Source organism: Acromyrmex echinatior, chromosome 2 (assembly GCF_024713525.1).
Source record: "Acromyrmex echinatior isolate Ae372 chromosome 2, ASM2471352v2, whole genome shotgun sequence".
In the NCBI taxonomy this organism is placed as follows: Eukaryota; Metazoa; Arthropoda; class Insecta; order Hymenoptera; family Formicidae; genus Acromyrmex; species Acromyrmex echinatior.
In genome coordinates, this window is record NC_141853.1 from 6533562 (window position 1) to 6556120 (window position 22559).

General features: G+C 29.4%; 5 protein-coding genes and 1 long non-coding RNA gene across 10 annotated transcripts; 2 read left to right on the forward strand and 4 right to left on the reverse strand.

Annotated features, from left to right (window-relative positions):
- Window positions 1-61: 61 nt before the first annotated feature.
- mRpS6 (mitochondrial ribosomal protein S6) lies at window positions 62-1083 on the reverse strand. Its single transcript, XM_011069777.2, has 4 exons — window positions 888-1083; window positions 594-733; window positions 257-418; window positions 62-173 (listed from the first exon to the last, which is right to left on the reverse strand). Exons 1-4 carry the CDS (start codon window positions 930-932, stop codon window positions 71-73), a joined length of 450 nt encoding a protein of 149 aa, XP_011068079.1. The 5' UTR covers window positions 933-1083; the 3' UTR covers window positions 62-70.
- Window positions 1084-1228: 145 nt separating this feature from the next.
- On the forward strand, window positions 1229-5233 carry Snup (snurportin-1). 3 transcript variants are annotated; one of them, XM_087403318.1, is made up of 7 exons: window positions 1229-1443; window positions 1577-1682; window positions 2484-2842; window positions 3352-3697; window positions 3953-4141; window positions 4268-4654; window positions 4732-5233. In XM_087403318.1, exons 3-7 carry the CDS (start codon window positions 2505-2507, stop codon window positions 4753-4755), a joined length of 1284 nt encoding a protein of 427 aa, XP_087259444.1. In that variant the 5' UTR covers window positions 1229-1443; window positions 1577-1682; window positions 2484-2504; the 3' UTR covers window positions 4756-5233. The 3 variants fall into 3 exon arrangements, with proteins under 3 accessions (XP_087259444.1, XP_087259443.1, XP_011068075.1); XM_087403317.1 differs by lacking the exon at window positions 1577-1682 and adding an exon at window positions 2099-2191; XM_011069773.2 differs by lacking the exon at window positions 1577-1682.
- Window positions 3701-4626, reverse strand: LOC147910435 (uncharacterized). Its single transcript, XR_015544225.1, has 2 exons — window positions 4486-4626; window positions 3701-4063 (listed from the first exon to the last, which is right to left on the reverse strand). It is a non-coding gene; the product is annotated as an uncharacterized LOC147910435 (long non-coding RNA).
- Window positions 4819-6887, reverse strand: LOC105154324 (uncharacterized). 2 transcript variants are annotated; one of them, XM_087403320.1, is made up of 5 exons: window positions 6437-6887; window positions 6015-6220; window positions 5484-5872; window positions 5235-5403; window positions 4819-5147 (listed from the first exon to the last, which is right to left on the reverse strand). In XM_087403320.1, exons 1-5 carry the CDS (start codon window positions 6582-6584, stop codon window positions 5091-5093), a joined length of 969 nt encoding a protein of 322 aa, XP_087259446.1. In that variant the 5' UTR covers window positions 6585-6887; the 3' UTR covers window positions 4819-5090. The 2 variants fall into 2 exon arrangements, with proteins under 2 accessions (XP_087259446.1, XP_011068076.1); XM_011069774.2 differs by having other exon boundaries at window positions 4819-5122; window positions 6437-6870.
- A 1023-nt stretch (window positions 6888-7910) lies between these two features.
- Window positions 7911-12782, forward strand: Fcp1 (RNA polymerase II subunit A C-terminal domain phosphatase Fcp1). Of its 2 annotated transcripts, none has more exons than XM_011069771.2 (7): window positions 7911-8376; window positions 9230-9533; window positions 9638-9882; window positions 9965-10715; window positions 10784-10951; window positions 11067-11322; window positions 11901-12782. In XM_011069771.2, the coding sequence occupies exons 1-7, from the start codon at window positions 8144-8146 to the stop codon at window positions 12182-12184; spliced, it is 2241 nt and encodes a 746-aa protein (XP_011068073.2). In that variant the 5' UTR covers window positions 7911-8143; the 3' UTR covers window positions 12185-12782. The 2 variants fall into 2 exon arrangements, with proteins under 2 accessions (XP_011068073.2, XP_087259441.1); XM_087403315.1 differs by having other exon boundaries at window positions 8236-8376; window positions 9222-9533.
- An 18-nt stretch (window positions 12783-12800) lies between these two features.
- Window positions 12801-13735, reverse strand: mRpS17 (mitochondrial ribosomal protein S17). Its single transcript, XM_011069772.2, has 4 exons — window positions 13559-13735; window positions 13360-13476; window positions 13152-13228; window positions 12801-13060 (listed from the first exon to the last, which is right to left on the reverse strand). The coding sequence occupies exons 1-4, from the start codon at window positions 13691-13693 to the stop codon at window positions 12892-12894; spliced, it is 498 nt and encodes a 165-aa protein (XP_011068074.1). The 5' UTR covers window positions 13694-13735; the 3' UTR covers window positions 12801-12891.
- Window positions 13736-22559: the final 8824 nt, after the last annotated feature.

The following is a 22559-nucleotide window of genomic DNA, read 5'->3' on the forward strand; positions in this document are numbered from 1 at the left end:
ATATTTTATTTTGATATAAATGTGTGATATACTATAATAAAAGAAATATGTACTACATATATACATTCAGTTATTTATTAAAAGGATAATAATCCAGTCCATTGTTATATTTAAATTCATGTTTATTACGATTCTGCTTCTTTGCCATTTCTATAAGTTTTTGGACGCTAGGCCTATATAAATAAGAAATAGAAGAGATTGCAAATAATTACAAGTTACACTATAAATAAATGTAAAGCAGAATTATGAATCGTACCTGTAAGGTGGTGGTAACATTTCTTCATGGAACGTACATTTTGTGTTAGACGGTTTATTTTGTTTGAATATTTTTGATCTAACGATATCGATATCTCTATTATATTTATCTGTGATTTTGTCTACTTCGTTTGGTGGTACATCAAAATATATTAAAAAATGACTGCAAACATGAAAGAGAAAAATAAACGAAATATGTAAAATAAAATACATAAAAATATACTTTATTATTGTTAGAATACATAATAATGAAGAAAATTTATCAATTGCATTTAATTTGTTCCAATTAAGGCAAAATTTAATTGGATGTTTTAATATTATTATAAGTATAATCTTACTTTGCTTCACGATGAATGTGTCCATGTGCATTAGTTTTGCATGGAAGTGGTATTACTCCGCAATTTTCAATTTTTCTGATAAAACCACCAGTATTAAATATCGTTTCAGCTGTTCTCTTTAAGGCTGCTACCAATTCCGGCTGCAAATATATATCAAATATTCGTTGATCATTTTACAATAGATTATTTGTATGAGACAACATGTTATATCAGGCGCACGATTATCGTAATGTTTTATTGCACAAATCTCTGAGATGTAAAAAAATATAACCTCTACTCATTACAATACGATACCTTTTTCATGATTCGCAGCAATAAGGGCATTTCATATGTAGGCATTTTTGTATTTTTTTGTCACTCTAACTATACAATTTCCAAAAAAACTAACAATAATATAATGACAATACTTAAATAATGGAAAGAAAATCACTCACTGCAAGAAAATCACAAGCTACATAAATTATATTTTCTTATCCAGTTCTGAAGGCTGAGAGGAAATTGAAGAACCCCGACATATCAACTGTTGTGAAAAGGTTTTGACATCTAGGTAAGGATTTGACATCTAGTTTCCAAGAATAAACATTGGTGCGCTAGTGTACGGATTTCTTCATGTAAACTATTGTAAATAGTAAAATACAATAAAAGACCATGCTCAAGCCACAGTGTGTATACTGTGCTCAAACCTTCAAACCCAGATTGACTCAGACTTCAGAATCCTCAGATTTCTCTGGAAACTCGTGAAACGTGGATGTGCAAGTAGTACGAGAAGAATATTAAAGCAAAATACGTGTCAGAAAATTTGAACTACTTTAACAATCGAAGACATTTTACTTACATTTTACACACAAAGGTATTGTCACTTCTATTATAAATGGTACTGTAAAATTATAATATTTATCAATAGATTTTATTACTTTCGATAGTTTTAGTTATTTTTCAAATTTTTATGATTTTACTGCTAGTACAAACAGAAACTGTTTCAGAATTTGCTATTCAATGATGTTCTGCGTTTATTCAATTTCATGTTTCTGTCAATAAATATTTGAAAAAATATATCTTAACGGTTTATATTGACTATCGAAACAAAAGGTCTATTTTTTATTCCTTACTAATGATTATTCTACAATGTGCTTTTTGTTTCCTGTTTCTTGCTTTTTCCTCTTTGTGATCGTTTTATCAACAATTATATTAGGTGCGCAACTAAGTTCTCGCTGTTATTTTGATGAAAATGCAACTTTATTGTGAAAAAATGGTTACAAATGAATCATTGAAATCGTATTGCCCATCGCTAGCTATTACTTTTTCCCATCTTTCTGGCAGAGCTCGTATATCATCACGATAAAACTGTTCACTTACTGCTGGAGCTATCTGTTGACAAATAGCGGGAACTTAGTTGCGCACCTAATATTTTTTGTGATATGTGTTTTCCATTTCTTCTGAAATTCGTTAAAGCCATTTTATAAACAATTGTATTTTTTGCTATGTATTTCTTGTTTCTTTCGAAGATCTTTAACTTGGAAGTTAACTTTTATCTCGAGTGATATAAAACAAAAAACTGGATAAGAAGTGAAAAGACAAGATGTAAAAAATAACAAAAGGCAAGAAACAGGAAACACACCATAGAAGATTTAAGACTGCACTAGAACTTTCTCGAAAACGGGAAAGTTTTGTAAAGAATAAAGATCAAACATATATCTATCTCACTTTAAATTCCAAAAGTATACACTAAGGCTGTGGTCGAAGTCTCGTTACAAATGCTTTGAAGCATTTTGGATCAATTAGAAGAAAGAATTTTACTGACCAGATAAAAAGACTTCAAAGTGTTTACTTTGCAACACATTGACCGTACCTTAATTCAAGTATAGACTCAAGAAATTATTGTTATTTCAGGTATTCAGGTATACAGTGGAGATGGCAGAATTATTAAGCAGTAATAAAAGCGATAGTGATAAAATCAATGATAAAAGTGATCAGGAGATACAGTGTCTCGACACTAATAATATAAATAATGATAAAAGCGATAATTTAAACGATGATAAAAATGATAGTATAAACGATGACAAAAGTATTAATATAAATGAGGACAAAAGTAATACCACAAACAATAACAAAAATGATTGTGACCCAAGAGAATCTAGCCGTAGGCAATTTTACAAAAGCCGTATAAGAAAAGATAATATTAGATTAGAATTTGATGATAGTACACCTCAAGAAGAAAGACGCAGATTGTTATTAGAGTATCAAAAGAAGTATGTATAACAAATTACTTATAGGAATATTCTATTGTTAAAAAAAAGTGTATTTTATGTTAAAAATTAATAGGCATTGTGTAGAAAATCCATAGAAAAGAATTAATAACTTGTGACAAAGTACATATGTTAAATAATTATTTTGTATATATTCATAAAAACATTATTAACAAATGTTAATAAAAAATTTAAACTTAATGAGAATATTGAAAAATATTTAATAATAATTAATGAAATTAAATGTTACCACTTGTAGACATCATAATTATTGGGGCTTTTCAGGAAATATATACAGAAGTCATTCTGTTTATAATTGATATTCAATGAAATACATTTTTAACAGAATAATTGAGTCTTTGATGTCTTTCTGGAAAAGTTGTATATCCTTAGTTTTTACTGGCTTTTACATATTTTTATTCGAACGTTATTCTAATATCATTCTAATATTTTTCATTTTTTTTCACATTCTATTTTTTTTATATAAATACGCTATTTTATGATTCTTATAGACATAGAGATGAAACTATCAATGCAATACGTGGTATACAAGAGTGTTCTACATTAAAAAATGAAGGTATGGATGAGGAGAAATATATAGATGAGGAGCAACATATAGGTGAAGAGGAATATATAGATGAAAAGGAGTGTATGGATGCGGAAGAGTACATGGATGAAGAGGAGTATATGGAAGTAGAAGATTATGCCTCGTCGTATTATAAGATTCTTCCGAACGAATCCAAAATAAGTCGAATGATGCTATCAGAATGGATGCTAGATGTGCCGCAAGATCTCATTGAAAATTGGATTATGGTTCCATGTCCAATAGGAAAACGAGTTAGAGTGATCTCAGGCTGGGTATTAACTCATCTTTGTTGATATTTATTATCAAATAAGATCTTTATTACAAATAATAATTATAATAACTATAATAATTATAATAAGTATTAGGTGTTGGAATTAATTCGTAGCGTTTTACAAGTGATGGGAAGTACTTTCATTAATGTATTTTTTAATGCTCATGTGAAATAAATAACATTCTTTCATTAAAAAACGCTACGAATTAATTCCAACACCTAATATAATAATTATTTTAACAATTTTTTAAATCAGGGTGAAACAAGGGCATATTCTAGAAAAGGTGTTCTACATGGTGTCTTTCCTTCAGCACTTCCAGGTGGAAATCCTGATGCTGACTTTCACCACTCTGCTGCTATCGATTGTCTATGGATAAAGAAGAGAAAACTCTTTTATATATTAGACGTGTTGTATTGGAGTCTATTGCCATTTACGAATTGTCAGGTAATATATGTATATTTCACATATAAATCAATCTGCATTTGTAAGGTAATTGATATAAATTAAAATACATAAGCAATAAATATATTTATATATTATTTTATATATACATGCGATATATTATTTTAGGCTGAGTTTAGGTTTTTCTGGATCAAGAATAAGTTCCAGGAAATACCAGAATTCAAAGAACGTAATACTGATACAAATAGATATCCTATTTTAACTCTACCAAATATTAATTGTAACTCGGATATTAATTCAATCTTGGCAAAAAATTTTGATAATGAACAACTTTTGGATGGATTCTTATTTTATCATTGTCAAGCATTATATACTTATGGACTTACCCCACTTGTGACGTGGTTAAAACCTTTTATGTTATCCGAAGTACTTGGAATATCTATACTTTCATTTGATGAGAAACCAGATGATTATATAAATTTTGAACATCACATACAAAAAATAAAAACTAAGAAAAATCTACAAGATAATATTATAAAGAGTGATACTAATTCCGTAAGTTCCTGGAGTGTTATATAATGACTAACTTTATATGTATGTTAACTTTTTACTTAATATTTTTAATTTTACAGATGGAAATAGAAGAAGTCATTTAAAATGAAAAACTCATTTATTATGGCAATTTATAGTGATCTCAAACTAAATGACTTATATAATAATTCAAAACTTAATATATTTTTTTTATTATCAAAGAATATGTCTGATATACAAGTTTTTTTTTACAAAATTAATACAAATTTTTTTTTATAATGACAAATCAAACCTCTATTTTTTTATGACAATGACAACGTAAATAATTATTGCAGCAATCAAGATATATTACTGTATTTGAACTATGTATATCACAAAACATTAAAATAAGAAAATTCATATATCAATATGCACTGTATGAAATATATCAAGAGCTTTGTCACTAAAGTATAACAATATATTATTCATAATTTCTATATTTGTCACTTTCATCTAAAAAAAAGAAACACACGTTAAACTACATTAACATGTATCAAATATGTTTTGTTTTAATATCATTTCGATATAAAATGAGAAGAAAAATAAAAATGATGTAGATACTCACTCTATTCTCCATTATTGTTATCCCAGGCAGATTAATCCTGCGCAATGTACATAATCCTAATTGTAAACCTCCTGCCATTAACATTTGCTCATGTAAAACTTTATGGAACATTTCCATGTGTTCATAATCAAGAAATACATTAACTCTGTTATCTCGTTCTCCAACAATACTGTAAATTATTAAATACTAATATAAACTAAATATTATAAATAATATTGAACATTTTCATTCAATTAAACGTTAACCTACGCTGATAATATTTCCTTCAAGTCTGAACTATGATATTTAACTTTAATGACATCTGTAATTGGTAATTCTGGCACTGTGTATTCCATTTGAACTTCACCAAAAATTATTGGCTTATCCTCATTAGTAGCTGTAATTATAATCGGAACCAGCCAACGTAAGTCATCCTCGTTAGCTGGTAGTGTAACTATCAAGCAGTCAAACATACGACCAATGATAGTATGTACTGCATCCATACAGCTGCGAGTACCACGACACAGTAGAAGAGGCAATCTTATAGAATTCTGTATATTTAATGTAGTCCGTGTTAAGCTCCAGGATAATAATACCCCTTTATAAATGGATTTTTCAACACCATTCTCACGACCATGGATTTTAGCTATAACTTCAATCTAAAATATATTTTATAAACAAGTTTAAATCTGATTGTCTTTTTAACAATGTACATATTTTAATATGATATTACAAAATATTAAGAAGCTATTATATAAAAAAATATTAAAAATTAAAAATTGTCAGTATTTTTTATTAGACCTTGATTACAGGATCCTCACTATTTGGTTTAGATGTAATATCTTCCATAATAGAAAACTTTGCATCATAAGTTACATCTTCACGCGATAAGGTGCTTGCAATTTCTTCTCTCAATTTCTTCGAATATAGTTTAAAGTGAACATCGTCTTGTTCAATACCAAACAGAGCAGATACTGCATAAATGTTCCATGTTTGGGCTACTAAGCCTATAAGATTAAGTTGTAAGTAAAATTAAAAGAAGATTGTATATTCAAATAAAAAGAGATGTTAAATATTTAAACTGAATCGATTAACGTAAAATCAAAGTATTATATTCAACTATCTTGGGAACTATCAGAACAAGAAACTTTTGTGCCACATCAATTCCAAGCGTTTGAAGTACACTTTCGATTTTTTTTCTTACGAAAAAGCGCATTGTTTACCTTCCAATCCATCGATTTCGTCTTCTTCTGCCCACATACTCAGATCGAATCGTTGTCGTTGACGCATTCGAGGTGTTCGTGGGGTATACATGGCACTACCTCGACTGTTCGGCGTACCGATACTACCGATACTTATACTATCTGACATGTTATGATTATGGAGGAATTAAAAACCGTTCGTGGATAATGAACGTTCGAAAAGTAATGTGAGATCACTCTAAGTATTATTTTTTGATTGTGGACGCGAGCATTTGCCGCACAAACGTCAGTAAATTATCAACCATGGTGAAAAACCGTTTCTAACCGTTTCAAACATTGAAAACTGTCGAAAATGTCGAATTCGAGCGCGTCGCACATACGACATGATGCGGCACGAAACACTTTGATATATGATTGGTGATCGCACTATGTCACAGTATAAGCACAGTACATTGCAAACAAGACTTACATTGTGACACAGTATAGAGACATACTGTGAAATACATTGATTATTTTATCTTCGTCCTTTGTTTAACATTGACAAACAATAAACATGATTCAGAGTCAGTTCCGCCTTTTAATAAATTTTACCTATAAGATAAATTTGGTAATCTGCGCATGTGATTGTGTAGTCTTGCTACTTACCCAACAGGTAAAATTTACCAAAAGATGGAACAACCGGCCCTCAGTGTTGTAACGAACAAATGTAGGCTGTATAAAATTCACTGCGCTGAAAATCTACAATTTACGTTACATATATGTACTATACATTTTCAACACTGATAGTGAATTTTGGAACACAGCCCTAGCTGCAACACACACAAATTAAAACGTATTCAAATATTTTATAAGTTTTATATCTTATAAAATATATTTATGAAATACTAGAAAAGTTATATGTTTTATAAACTGTTAAAAATGATAAAGAATTTTTACATATTAAAATAAACAATCGCAGCAACTTAAGATATTTATTACCAATTCTGAATAAGATATATGCATTAAACAATTTATTTTTATCTTAAAATATGTATCTATAAGCTATTTAAAAATTCGTAACAAATAGATAATAATTAAATAACTAATACGTAATATATAGTTGCTAAAAAAATTAAGAAAGATGCATCAAAGCGTTAATCATCTTCGAATTTATATATAACAATGATATCAATCGAATAAAAATAAAAATAAAATTTCTAAATAAAAATAATAGCGCATCATTCAAATATAACATTTATAATGTATGTGCAATGTTTTTTTTTTTAGGTAACTCAAAAAGAGATTACGCCAAAATTAATAAATATAATAAATAATTATATTATATATAAATACATTATTGTCAATCAATTTCAATCAATTTCGCTGACCTCTTTCTCTTCGCTCGATTATAAAAAACTTTGTGCAACTATTCCATTTATCTTTCATATCCACGCAATTTACGCGATCGCCGAGGCAGACCTTCGCCAATCACATTAAGTCACGCGTCTCTCTTTCTCCTTCCTCTTTTTACGCGCATGTATTCGAGTGCACTCGCGTCTTTCGATCGATGTTGACGTGGGTCGTGTTTATGTCTCGCGTTGTTTTTGTCTCCCGCGCAAAAACGCAGAACGGTTTTCTCAAGGGAGGTTAAGAAGCGCAATATCCGGAGCATCCCTGTAACCCTCGTCCTCCGAGGTCGATCGCATAGAGTTGCTTTATCATTGTGCTCCGGATGAGCGCGAGTGCGCAATGGCAACGATAGAAGTCACATTCCCGTCAGACAGACCGCCCGGGAAAATTCTGAAATGGAGGGTACGTTCGGACACAATGGTCGCAGCGGGCAGAATATTGCTGGTGTACCAGGATGCGACGCCAACCGCCGACGACGAAGAAACCAAGGGGCCCGAGAAGAAGCTGCGGGCCACGAATTTCGGCCGCGTTAAGCAGATCCTGGCCAAAGAGGGTGACGTTGTCCAGCCTGGGTATGAATAATCCTTCCCATAATCCTCATTTGGAATGATAGCAAATGGTAGTTACGTGAAATTCCGTAGCGTCATCGTGCTCAAAAATCTGTAGAACTGCCAATTTCAAATGAGATATCTTTAAACGAGATACGCATAACTTTTTTATTACCTTGTGTTATACAAGGATTTTGTGAAGATTCAAAGGTCTTATTAAACTCAGTACATTGCATCTGTATCGTAAACTGATAGATCTTCAGACTTTAAACAAAATGAGATAATAAAGAGCTTTTACTCTGTCTTAAAATAGAAGAAAGTTGAAAATAATCTGTATATTCTATTAAAATAATCTGTATATTCTATTAAAATAAATATTTTATTCTTAATATTGCGATATTCTTTTTATTAAGAGAATATTGAACTGTGATTGTGGTCAGTTTTTACAAATACAATCACTTAATTATACTTGTGCTATTATAGAATGGACTTCAGCCTTAGTACACACAATTGAGTCATTTGTATCTTGTATACTTTTTTCTTTGAAATATTCACTTATTTCAGTTTTAATGGCTTCTCTTCTTTCCTTTTTTTAAATAATGTACAATTAATGTATAAATACTTTCTAAATATGTTAAAAATATGTATAAGAATTACTTAATGATCTTATATTTTTGTAAACGTGATAAAAATTAACTGGGGACACAAACAATACTTATAATCAAAGATTAAAAAATCATTGTGTGTACTAAAGATTGAGTGAAGAATTTTATATAATTTATATATTGCATACAGAAACACTTAATTGAAATAGTTTTATATTGTATAGTCTTTAAAATATACTTTGTGATGTCTGCATAGTTGATTAGTGTTCCAGGCAAGTGATAGTTCTACTGGAAGGATGTACACATCCCACTGTGATGATAGACTTGTGTGCAGAATGTGGGGCCGATTTGAGAGTACAAGAAACCAGTAAAGATGGAAACACAGTTGGAGTATCTCAGGCCAGTGTGCCTATGGTACACAGCATACCAGAACTGAAAGTATGTCCGGAATTAGCAGAGAAAATTGGGAAAGAGGATGAACAACGTCTTTTAACAGATCGGAAATTAGTGCTACTTGTGGATCTCGATCAAACAATTGTTCATACCACAAACGATAATATTCCACCCAATTTGAAAGTACGTATACATTTTATTATATGCTGTCATAATTTTTTATAAAAATTATTGATATAGAATTTTCTAGCATTATTGCAAAATAATCAAATTTTTTCTTTTCAAAGGATGTTTTCCATTTTCAATTGTACGGACTGAACTCCCCATGGTACCACACCAGGTTAAGACCGAACACCCGGCACTTCCTCTCGGAAATGAGTCGTTTGTACGAATTACATATTTGCACTTTCGGAGCAAGAATTTATGCACACACTGTTGCGTCATTGCTAGACAAGGATGGAGTTCTGTTCTCTCACAGGATACTTTCGAGAGATGAATGTTTCGATCCAGCATCCAAAACTGCAAACCTCAAGTATTTATAAATTGCTATCTTTTTTATATAACATTATTAGAGATAAATATTTAGAGATCAATTCTGTATTATCTTATTGCAGAGCTTTGTTTCCATGCGGCGATGACTTAGTATGTATTATAGACGATAGAGAAGATGTATGGCAAGGGTGTGGAAATTTAGTTCAGGTCAAACCCTATCATTTTTTCCGTCACACCGGCGATATTAATGCACTACCAGGTTTAGAAAAGGCTGAAGTATTGCGTTTGCCAGTGATTACAAATGAATCCTGTACAAATTCGCAAAACAAGGATAGCAAGAATGATGCCTCTGAATTATCAAATGAAGCTGAACAGCCATTAAATAATCCCTCTGTGAAAGAAACAAATCATGAAGATGAGAAAGATGAGAAAATTATAGACGAGATAAAAAACAAGAATGAAAAAGATGAAGATGATAAAGTGAATACTGAAAAGGATGCGGAATCTAATGTTCAGACTACTACTGCGAAAGAAGACGATAAAAAGGAAATAACGAAAATTGCATCATCTGTGGAAACGAATAAAAACAGTAAGCAAGCAGTGCCAAAACAAGAGAGTAATATAATAGATGATGATGATGATGATTATTTACTATACTTGGAAGATATTCTTCGAAGAATTCATACAGAGTTTTACGCTACATTGGATCAAGAGAATACTCGAAAGTCTTTGCGGGATATAATCCCACGGGTACGCTCTCAAGTTTTGAAAGGATTATGCTTAACTTTCAGTGGCTTGATACCCACTCATCAAAAACTTCACCAAAGCCGTGCATATAAAGTCGCGAGAGCGTTTGGAGCAGAAGTGACTCAAGTAATACTTTTATATTTATTTTTTTATAATAATTTATTATGTTTCGATAAATAATAAAATTTTGCCAGGATTTAACGGAGAAAACCACGCATTTGGTTGCTATTAGAAAAGGTACAGCGAAAGCAAACGCAGCTAGAAAAGACACAAATATTAAAATTGTAAATTCGGATTGGTTATGGACGTGTGCAGAACGCTGGGAACACGTGGATGAGCGCTTATTTCCTTTAACATCACAGGTATAAATGCCATAATTTTGCAATGTTAAGTTACGTTATTTAAACAATTACTTTTATGGCAATTTATTAAAACTCACGTTGTCTCGACATTAATAATAAACATGAAGTATCGTAGGCACGCGGATCGAGAGTACCACCACCGCATTGTAGTAGTCCGGAACGCGTCGAGGATGTAGAAAGCGATAAAACAAATTCCTTCGCTAATTCTATCAATCCATTAATGTCATTCACTCAAGAGGAGATAGAATTTATGGATAAAGAGGTAAATGAGGATATGGAAGATATGGTTTTCGAAGACGAGGAAGATGACATGGAAGAATGTGGTACAAAGATACGTCGTCGGAGCTCCGATTCTGAAGATTCTGTGAATGGTAAAGTCTTATTTTAGGTGATCTATAATATGCAATAATTCTGTCTGTAATTTTATGTATTATTTTATTACGTTAGAATATTACAGTAAAGTCTGGGTTAAAGTTTCTAAATTGCTTTTATTACAATTACAATTTTTGCGAAGGAATTGTAAACTTTTTGTTCTGGAAAGAATCAGTTATTTAAAAAAATTTATTTGTTTGAAAGTTTCCAGTTTCTAAGGCACAATATAATATCATGATTTATTATTATGCAATGTTATATATTATGTAATATACATGATTTATGCAATGTTGTGTAATATACATGATTTATCATGGGATAAAATTTCATATTTCGCAAACTTTGTTTCCATCAGAATGAAATATTTTTTCACTTAATATTGTATAAAGGGAATTAAACTTATATTTTTGTTTAATAGAGAATCATTCTATTGCGCTATCCATTATTTATCTTCGATTTTTTTCTGAGAATTATAAGTTATTTAAATTATATTTCAACATATATATATATCAAAAAATATAATTTTTTACTATAATTTTATATTTACAAATTAAATAATATTTTTTTTATGTTACAGATATAAATGAATTGGGAGTTTCAAAAAGAAAAAAGAGAAAGGTTTACAACGGCAACAATGATAAAGATTTCTCCAAAGATGTAGACTATCATGACAGTGAAGACGATGACAATAACGACAGTGATGATGATCTTGTTGCACGTTTTAGAAGAGGAGGAGAATTACCCGATGACTTAGATCTAGATGATAATTCACAGGACTCTGTGGATGATTTTGAAGAAGAAGATGATAGAGAATGGAATGCATTAGGTGCTGCACTTGAAAGGGAATTTCTTTCCGAGTGACATGTGTTTGAATATAAGTAGTTCTCTTTAATGATTAACTCAGGATGTTTTATGTTATTCATAAATTTCAAGTTCGATAACCGAGGCAGGGTTATTGATAATAAAACGTTACATTATTGTATACTCTGATGAAGTCAGCAAGATATTATAGAAATATTAAAGATTTCGAAAGAATAGATTGAAATAGTTGATCTATGAAACAAGAATCTTTAAAAATAGAAAATCAATTCCTTCTATAATATCGAGCAATAGATCTATTGGATTTTTAAATTTTGCACATATATTTAAAAGCATGATTAATTGTAACAAAGTAATTATTGTTCTTCAAAAGTAATTTGTGAATAGCATTATAGCACTGTGAATAACACATGTGCCATTGAATATTTGCGAATTTTTTCTCATGCAAGAAAATATGTCGAAAACTGATTTTATCTTTATGTATATGTATATATATATATATATATAATTAGAAAATAAAAGTTATTTTCTAATATTTTTAGAGCTATCATATTAACATTGATAATTCCAAGCAAGCTTTTGTATTGAGATCCCAGAATGTATCTGAAAATTTGAAAATAAAAACTTGTAGTACTTACAATTTGCAATGTACAGTATCTCTATTGAATATTTATAATTTATTAATTATCGAATTTCACAATATAATATCTTATATTTTTTATGTTACTGTTGGAACAGTAACATAATATCTAGTAAGTATCTAATTGTGGGTCATCAGGATTATTATAGTATTTCAGATATATCTTCTTATGAGTGAAGTCTCGTGTGCCTTCTAGTCTTCCTCTTCGTGGTGCTTTCGAATAATCAAAGGTCGAGTCTTTTTTGCCATATAATTTGCTCACTTCTTCTATATCTTCCCTAATTTTACAAAGAAATATAAAATAAGAATTTTTTAATGCACTCATAAATGTCTTAAGTAATTTCGTGAAATTTTTAATGGTATATATACCTATATCTACATGCAACAATTTTCTTTCCTGTGACTGGATCTACTATATCGCCTAGAGGATATATCACTTCGACAACCTACATAGATTTTGATTTTGATAGTAAAAATATGAAATCATTCATAAAATTGTATTTATTTAAATCTATCTTCTTTTTCTCATATAACACAATAGCAATAATTAAACATAGCTAGATAGAACAACACATACCTCGTGTGTGATCAGACGTGTTAATTTCTGCGGTAATGTTTTTATCAAAATTACATCACCGGTTTTACACAACTTCTTCGGATCATGGGCATAAACAAATTCGTTTTCCTTGAAGTACTATTGAACACCAAGAAATATAACCTCAACTAGGAATCTAAATAAATATTATATGGTACATGATACACATATGTATACTAACCATATGAATGTAATTATCAAATTGTAATTGCGGTACTCTCACTTTGGCGGCATTCTGCTTCGACGAAGGCACGCATGTTCCCAGAAAATACCGCAACGCGGTCTTACCCACCTTATCCACTGCTTTGGCGGCCATCTTTTAATGAGAGATCATCTGATCGCTTACACATACGTAGGTCTATATTACAGAACTGTATACACAAGTCTATACATATATGTATAGGCTTTGTAGCTATAGATGACTTCGAATTCCGATTAACTTATTAAATATTGCATATAATATTTCGTTAACAAAAATAAGAGACTAATAATTATACTATTATACTAATAATCTAATAATTTTGTGATCTATCATTTCTTTTACTTTAAACAATTCAAAAAGTTAAATTTCCCAAAAAGAAAAAAAAATTATATTTTTCAACTTGACAAAAAAATTAAATTATTAATAATATCTTCTAATCGAATAAATTTTTATTAACAAAATAATATCGGTATAAAGAATATATTCTTAACATAATCAAATGTCATTTTTGTCATTTTTATTTCATAACCTTTAAAAATTCATCTTTTTTAATTGTAACGATAATGTTTTTTTATGAAGTTAAGTGTTAAGTATTCGTTCACTTTTGATAATTGATTAATAAGGTATATATAATTACTTAATTTGTACATAAAAACTTGAAACTCATGTTTTTTGAATTATGTCATTTATTTAAAGGAATGACAGAATATATGTGTATATAAATAAATTGAATTAAATTATGTACTTAGAAATTTAATCAAAAATTATAATTTTGTCGATTAAATTAATCAACGATTGAGTTAATCAGAATTTAACTGGAGAAACACGGACGCATAGAGAACTTTTCATTTATTGTATAGTACATTATATGCATTTGTTTTTCAACTACGTCTTTTACTTTTCTCATTATCTCTTTTTCTCTTCTACGCGTAAATGTATAGTATATTTTTCTTGTTTTGAATGCAGATGATAAAAAGAATAGAATTCTCATTGTACTAGCTAATGCACGCATGCATTTAGAAGGTACTTTGACGGATTAAAGAAATTAAAAACTGCAATGAAAAAGGAGAAAGAGCTAATATGATGAAATTGCATTTTTTTCTGCAAAGAGATCTGGGAACTACAAAATATCATAAAATTTTTATTTTCCTCACTTATAATTCTTTTTTTTTTTACATATCATAATGTTTTAGTTGTATTTTGTACACGTTTGTATAATACATGTAAAATAATATACCGAGATATTTATACAAAAATCCCCTTTTTGTTCTTTTATTGATGCTTCTATCAAAAAGATTGGTGACAAATTTTTTATTGATATCCGAAAAGAGTCGCACTATAGGAATAGTGGCGATATTGCGGTCAAAGTGGTGCATGTAGTATTTATAGAAATATATCGATGGTATATTGCAACACCGAAGTTATCAACGAGAGAACATTTTTTTTAAATCTCCAGGGAAATCATAAGATAAAAAATATAATGAAAATCTAACATTATTTATATTATCTTAAATTTTTCTTAAACTACGTGATTCCATGCTCTGTTTTTAGTAAACTTAATTTATATCGTCGTTACTAAACTTACTTCAATTTACGTAGATTATATTTACTCTTTTTCTCTAATAGTATAAAATATAAGCAATAAATTTACTTAATTGATCAGGTTACGGATGTAGCCAAGTACAATCTTGTAAGTACCAAGTAGACCCAAGCTATACAACGTTGAAGCTAAGGAGTTCCGAGATAATAATTAATATCCAATTACTAACAGAGCAACTTTAGTTTTCCACGATGGCGAGCTTAATTAAGCACTTCCTTCGTCAATAATATAGTGGCCGTTGTTTGCATGTATATGTATATTCATGTACATGTATTCACATAAAACATATGAGATAAAATATTTATCAGATCGCGTTTCGCGATGTTCTTGGTTTCTAGATACTGATTAAAATTTCAAAGTATTGTGAATGAAGATGAAATGATTTTCTCGGCATTACTATAATCGCCATTTCGTAATTTATATTCTAAGAATCTATATTCCGAGAACCACTGCGTGCATCTGTGCATTATCCGCGACACATCACATGACTGAAGCTGCGTGAACGTACCATGAAGTTTCCTCTAGGTTCCCGTCGAAGGTAAATTACATTTAACCCTTCGATTGCTGCACGTTACGTGCATAAGCTACTGAAGCGAACAGATCCATACGCTGTCTTCTGTTCGGTAGACTTGCAACGTGATGCACTAACGTAGTTAGGAAATTATGCGATTACGTAATAGAACTTGCATGTACGTCTTTGTGTGATCTATACCTTCGATTTACAATGACACTTATGCAATTATTAGATCTTCAACCCTTTCAAATTGCTCAAGGTTAAATTTCTCAAAAAATAAAATACCTCAAATTTTGTTAAAAAAGAAGTAAAGGTATATCTTGTATCTTGTAAAAAAAATGCGAAGAAGGTATGATTTTATTTGCAATGGTGATTTGTCAAAAATTTACGCATATTTTGCTATATAAAATTATAAATATAAATATGATTATTATTTCTATGTAGAAAATTAATATATATATACTACTTAAATATAAAAGATAATTAAGGAATACAATTGATATATTTTTCTAATAATACTATTAAAATCATATTTTAATTATATTACATTTTAATTCTTTCAATTTTTAATGTAGAAACAAGATCCAAATTTCTATTTTACTATTAGAATTTTTTTTATTAGTTAAATTATAAATAAATTCTTTGAATTATTTTTGAATAGAAATTCTTCAAATCTCTTTTTAATAAATTTTTAGATCTCAGGTCATTCTAATTTGTATATATAAATTTAAAACTAGTATTACATATAGTATATGTTAAAAAGATAGTGTATAAGCTATTAGCATATAAAAAGCAGAAGAAAATTATTATTTTTTTGAAAAAATTTCATATAGTACTAATATTATTTTCATTTATAGTACTAATATTATTTTTATAATTTATTAATTTACATATTAATTAAATAAATATATTGTAATAATATTTATTATCATTTTTTACATAATATTAATTTTAAAAACATTAAATAAATTAGTATTCCGTTCTTATACGAAAATTTATATAAACATAAAATAATATATAACTGTGAGAAAAACTTTATTATACAAAAAAATGATAAAAATGAGAGACATCACAGGATTAATAAATAATCATTAGTTTACAGTTGGATCGTAGCTTTGAATAGTTTAGAAGAGATATTCATAGGATGAATACCTCTCTCGCAAGAGAAATTCACGAACTGATGCAGAAAAGGACAAAGGTCGTGGAAAACACGACAGATCAATTTTTGTACATCAAAGACCGGATATTCCGAAATATATTGCTCTTATCTTGCGCGCGCGAGCGCTTCCCTTCGTTTTGCGTAATACACGCGCACACGGAGGAATCGTGCATCTGCGAACTTTGTTGTTACTGTGGAATGCAAAGGAGCAAGGGAATTCACGGATGATCGCTCTGCGAATCGGTCGGCGACTGAGCCGTCAGTCATCCAGGAAATTCCATTGTCGATGGAAAAATCAGGACTACGGTCGCACGACTCGGTCGTTGCCTCCATTATTATGATGCCGCGCCTCCGTTTCTGCGGATTCATTCGGTTTCCGGAGGTAACGGTGAAACGAAATGAAACAACGCGTGTTATTGTGCGAAAATACGATCGCACGAATTCGGCGCGTCGAGCAAATGTTTCGCGCGTAAATGATAACTTGAGCATATTGAAATATCGATGTAAGATCGTACATGTTTATTTAACGTGATACGCGATGAATACATATATATAATTTGCATATTTATAACAATCAATAATAAAAATAATTATTTTAAGAAATAATTATTTTAGGGACTCCTTTAATCATAAATTAAGACATAGATTCACAAAGCATTAGGAATCAGCGTTAGTATTTATTTGCGCCAATATAACTAACGACAGAAAAATATATATATATATATATATAATAAATAAAAAATATAATTTAATAATTTCTGAATGTTTCGGTTTTGAGCCATCCTCAGAAATATTTATATTTATATTTATTGCATATTTTTATATTTATAAATCACTTTCACTAATTCAATCTTATGCAATGTAATATCTTTTTGCAATGATAAGAGACAAAAGTCTATGTAAATTCAAAATTGAGTTGAAAATTGAAATACTATAATGCTAGAACGTCAATAGCGTCGATTTGTCATCATCCACGTGAGCTGCAATTATATAACACAATCGTTTATATGACGACGAATAGATCTTGCGACATTATTCTCTTTTTTATTCGAATAAATTGCGTCTCGACACACACATTCACAGTTTGTTTTCGAGGCTGCGCCTGTATTATCCCGTTCTCAAAAGCAGCATGTCGGAATTTCCATATAAATATGGCCTCGCGATTGCTGTTGCGCCTCGGCGGTCACAACTCAACGATCTTATACAAATGAACGCATAAATTAAACTCATCCTGGTGCACACGACTTACGCACGCAAACAGCGGTAGATCGTTGATGATATTTGTCCTGGAATTTTATATATAGCTAAATGCTAAATGAAAACTGCAATGTTACATCAGAAAATTAAATGCTACACTTAATTACTTATAAATGTACAAATAATAAGATCCTTAAAACAATAGTTTTGGTCCCGTACAGAATATTGTGCAAAATTGAAATTAATTTCTCTGTCCATTTCTAACTTTTTTAAATCATTCTATATATAAATGTAAGAAAAACAATTCAAGTGATATGAATGATAATACTAACAGAGATACAACTATAAAAATGAAACTTCACGAAGGTTTAAGAGTTTCTAAAAATTTGTACGAGAAAATACAGAAAAAACACAAAAAATACAGAACAAACGTGTTCTTGAGTATAATTATATGTTTTAGATTTATAGTTTAGATTTTTTTATTATACACACATATATATATATATATATATATATATATATATACATGGATTTTATCAATTAAACATTGTTTTTTTTTATATAAAAACACAATCTGTATCGTATTATGTAAAACATTCAGTTATTAAGTGTTTTAGAAATTAACCGTAATAATCATATAATCGTAAATTATTTTTCTAGTTTTGTTATATTATTTTACTTGCTATAATGTTTTATATAATATTGTGTGTAAGATGTTATTATAATTTCTATAATCATAATTTTGCGCTCACACACACACACACACACACAAATATGATATCAATACACATAACGTATGAAATTATTATAATTATGTTTGCATATTTGTTACACACTCATGTATGTTAAATGGCAAACAAATAGAAGAATTTTTAAAAAAAGAACATAAAGTATACATATTTATATCTCTTTACTTCATAAATATTAATGGCAACAAATATAAGTTAACGATATGAGTAATAAATAAATTATTATAAGAAAGCAAGTAAATAAAAAAATTAAAAAAAAATAACTATACGTCATTTATAGTGAATAGGGAATCAGAAGCAAAATTTAAACGAAACGCCCAATACACTGAATATGTATAATTCAATTTATATACATGATAACTTGCACCAATAAATAGTAATAAGTTTAAATAAGTAAGTAAGTATTAATTATTAGTATACATATAATAAACTGCTACGTTTATAAATATATAAATATATATGTATATGTATATATATATATATTAGGTGTTGGAATTAATTCGTAGCGTTTTACAAGTGATGGGAAGTACTTTCATTAATGTATTTTTTAATGCTCATGTGAAATAAATAACATTCTTTCATTAAAAACGCTACGAATTAATTCCAACACCTAATATATATATATATATATATATATATATATATAGAGAGAGAGAGAGAGAGAGAGTTGTATGTAGTTTAATAATCTCTTGTTAAATATACGTACTCGTTTTTTTTTGTTTTTCACTTTACATTAAATTGCACTCTTACATTTTACGATTAAATTAAAACATTGTGCGAATTATTTTGCACATATAATGATGATTATAATATTTTATCTCTCAATAATTTTTAGAGATTATTTGTATGTATACACAGTATACATACTTTGTATGTACAAAGCATAAATAAGTCACAAATATAAATATTAAATTTAATAAATGATTTTTATAAAATAAAATTTTTATCAACCATTCAACAAAATTGGAGAATTACTTAAAATCAACGCTAAAAAGGATTAAATTCAGTTTCACGTATTTTTGTGAAAAAAGGTCGCAAGGCGATGTTTAAAAAAGCGTTTTAAAGAGCTTAAGACTTTAACTTTGTATGCTTTGAACCTCGTGGTTTTTGCAACAATTTCACTTCAAACAGCACTAATTTAAAATGAAGCTTGGAAAATTGAAAAATAAACTTTAACTTTGATGACGTGTATGGGAAGAACAAATTTTTTTCTGCAAGTTTCTTCATTTGTATCGTAAAATAACAAATATAAACGCAACTTGTTGCATGCGTTTATATATTGGAACTTAAGAATTTTTACCAAACTTTGTTTGTCACATCATGTACAATAATTCAATAATTTTATTGAATAATAATACATAGCAGTTAAAAAAGTTTTAAATTATGAGAGAAGAAAAGTCTGTGAATCAAAGAATGTGAAGAAATCAAAAGAAACTGACTTGCTTGTTGGGGGATAAAAGTGATTAAAAATGAATTGACCGACTTATATAATTTAAATTTACAGAGATGTTTATTGCTGATTTTCATTCTGTGCAAATTTTATGCAAAAAGTGATTTAAATAACGGAGCGCATACACTTGTGAATAATCTTGCGCGCCTGAAATAAGCAACTCATTACACAGATCTGCATGTTGCATTGTTGCATTGACACATATGTGTGTGTATGTGTGTGTCTGTGTATTATATGTACATATACGTATATTCTATATATATATATATATTACATATGTATATGAAATTAAATAATTAATGCACTCGTTGCGCGCCTATTTTATATTCTAATAAAAAAAAAGGTAGGTGCCTAATATGAGAGAATAGTGGCATTTCTGTTAAACTAATAAACGCTATCTATTGGTTCCACTATGAATTTATTGCTCTTGGAAAATTATTTAGTAGAAAATTCATTATTAGATCATGCCTGTAGTCATTGTAAAACAAGATTTTAGAATTTGGATGTCTTCAAATTTCATTGGGATGAACATTTAAACTTGTTTATTATTTAATAAATAAATATTTGGCAATAAATTATTCATGTAGTGATAGAGTAAGGTAGTACTTAATAGAAAAATACGGGATTGTATTGTTTAATTACAGAAGTTAGATTTGATGATCATAAAACCTTAGGCGTGGAAATATGTAATATGAGATATATATTTCTAGTAAGAAATAACTCATGCTCCTATGTTATAGTGAAAATCGTTATTAAAGTATAAATGTTATTGTACAATAATAAAAAAGACAACCGGAATGAACGTCGCGTGCCTACATCTGCGATGATTCCAACTATCTGAAAACGAGTTCTGGGTATAATTTATTATTTTTCGCGCACGCTGGCTGTGTTTGTTTGTATTTTAGAAACATTAAATAAAATTTTTTAGTTTCAATACTAATATATTTTGCGTTTTACTATCGATTTCTCGGGCCATCTCATATTAGGAGCATAATTTTTTGACTTTGCGATTTGCTTACTTTTTACATTTCTTTAATTTTCAAAAAAAAAAAATAGAATTTGAATTAAATTTTATGTAACGTTATCTTAAAGCTTATTAAATTATCTTCAAAAAATGACCTATTATTTTTTTAAATTCTGCCTATAGACTTCTAGCATTTACCCAAAGTAAACTCGGTATCTCATAATAAAGGTCTTTTTTCTAATATTAACAATTAGATGCCGCTATAGATATCGATTGTCCCATAAAACAATAATGCATATATTTCTTATTTATACGTGTTTAGAATACATTTTATATTTATGAACATTGTGTTATTATATTATAATTAGAAATGTATTATAATATAACAGCATGACGGCATGAAAACGAGAATAGGAGCTGCTTATTGCTTAGTTTATCTTTGGTATTTCGCGGCCGATCGGCGTGATCCCGTGTGACGAGCTGATCTTCTCCACTCTCAGGCGCAACGAAATGTGCGGATCGTTTGCGATTTTTCACGCGTACTGATTCGTAGATAAACAGAATGTAAGGGGTATTTCCGTAAAGCACAGCTGGTGCCCTGGAGCAGGGAGTAGTATATTTACACGTGTAATCGTTCTTTGATTTATGGGGGACCAAAAGAGGATGGAAGAGACGGGGGGAAGAGAAAGAGGGTTCCTTTACACCCTTATTCCGACCCTTCTGATTCGCGCACTGTATCAATCATCATAAGCTGCAATTGTTCGTAACACCCGCCTTTCTTCCGCCTGTAGTTTTACAGTCGTTCGATATTCTCGAATATTATTTCGTATTATGAATTGAATTGTTTCACTGTCATACTGTTTTGTGTTTTCACAAATCTTCGTATCAGAAATGCGGAATTTTAATTTATTTGGTGCTTTTAAAATAACATACGATATTAAAAAACTGCATTTAATATTAATGTCATATAATATTTGTCAGAAAAATTACAAAAATATTGCTTTCATCAAAACACACAAACAGAGAATGAGACATATATACTGAACAAAATGTATGATTAATGCGTTTAAGAGTTAAACAAATTTATTAGACATGTTTAGCCTGTTATACGAAAATATCGATTGCTCTGCGTTGGCATTTTCTATTAGATCGATTCGAACAGTATACATCATTGAAATTAAATAGAATGACAATTATTTGGATATATAGTCACATACGTTACCGAAAATTTCCGGTATAATGCAACGCTTAACTTTCATACATTTCATCCAAAGTTTGAAACTATAGACGAGGTCATGGGCCATCTAACTTATACTCGAAAACGTTATAACTCAGGCAAAGCCCCTG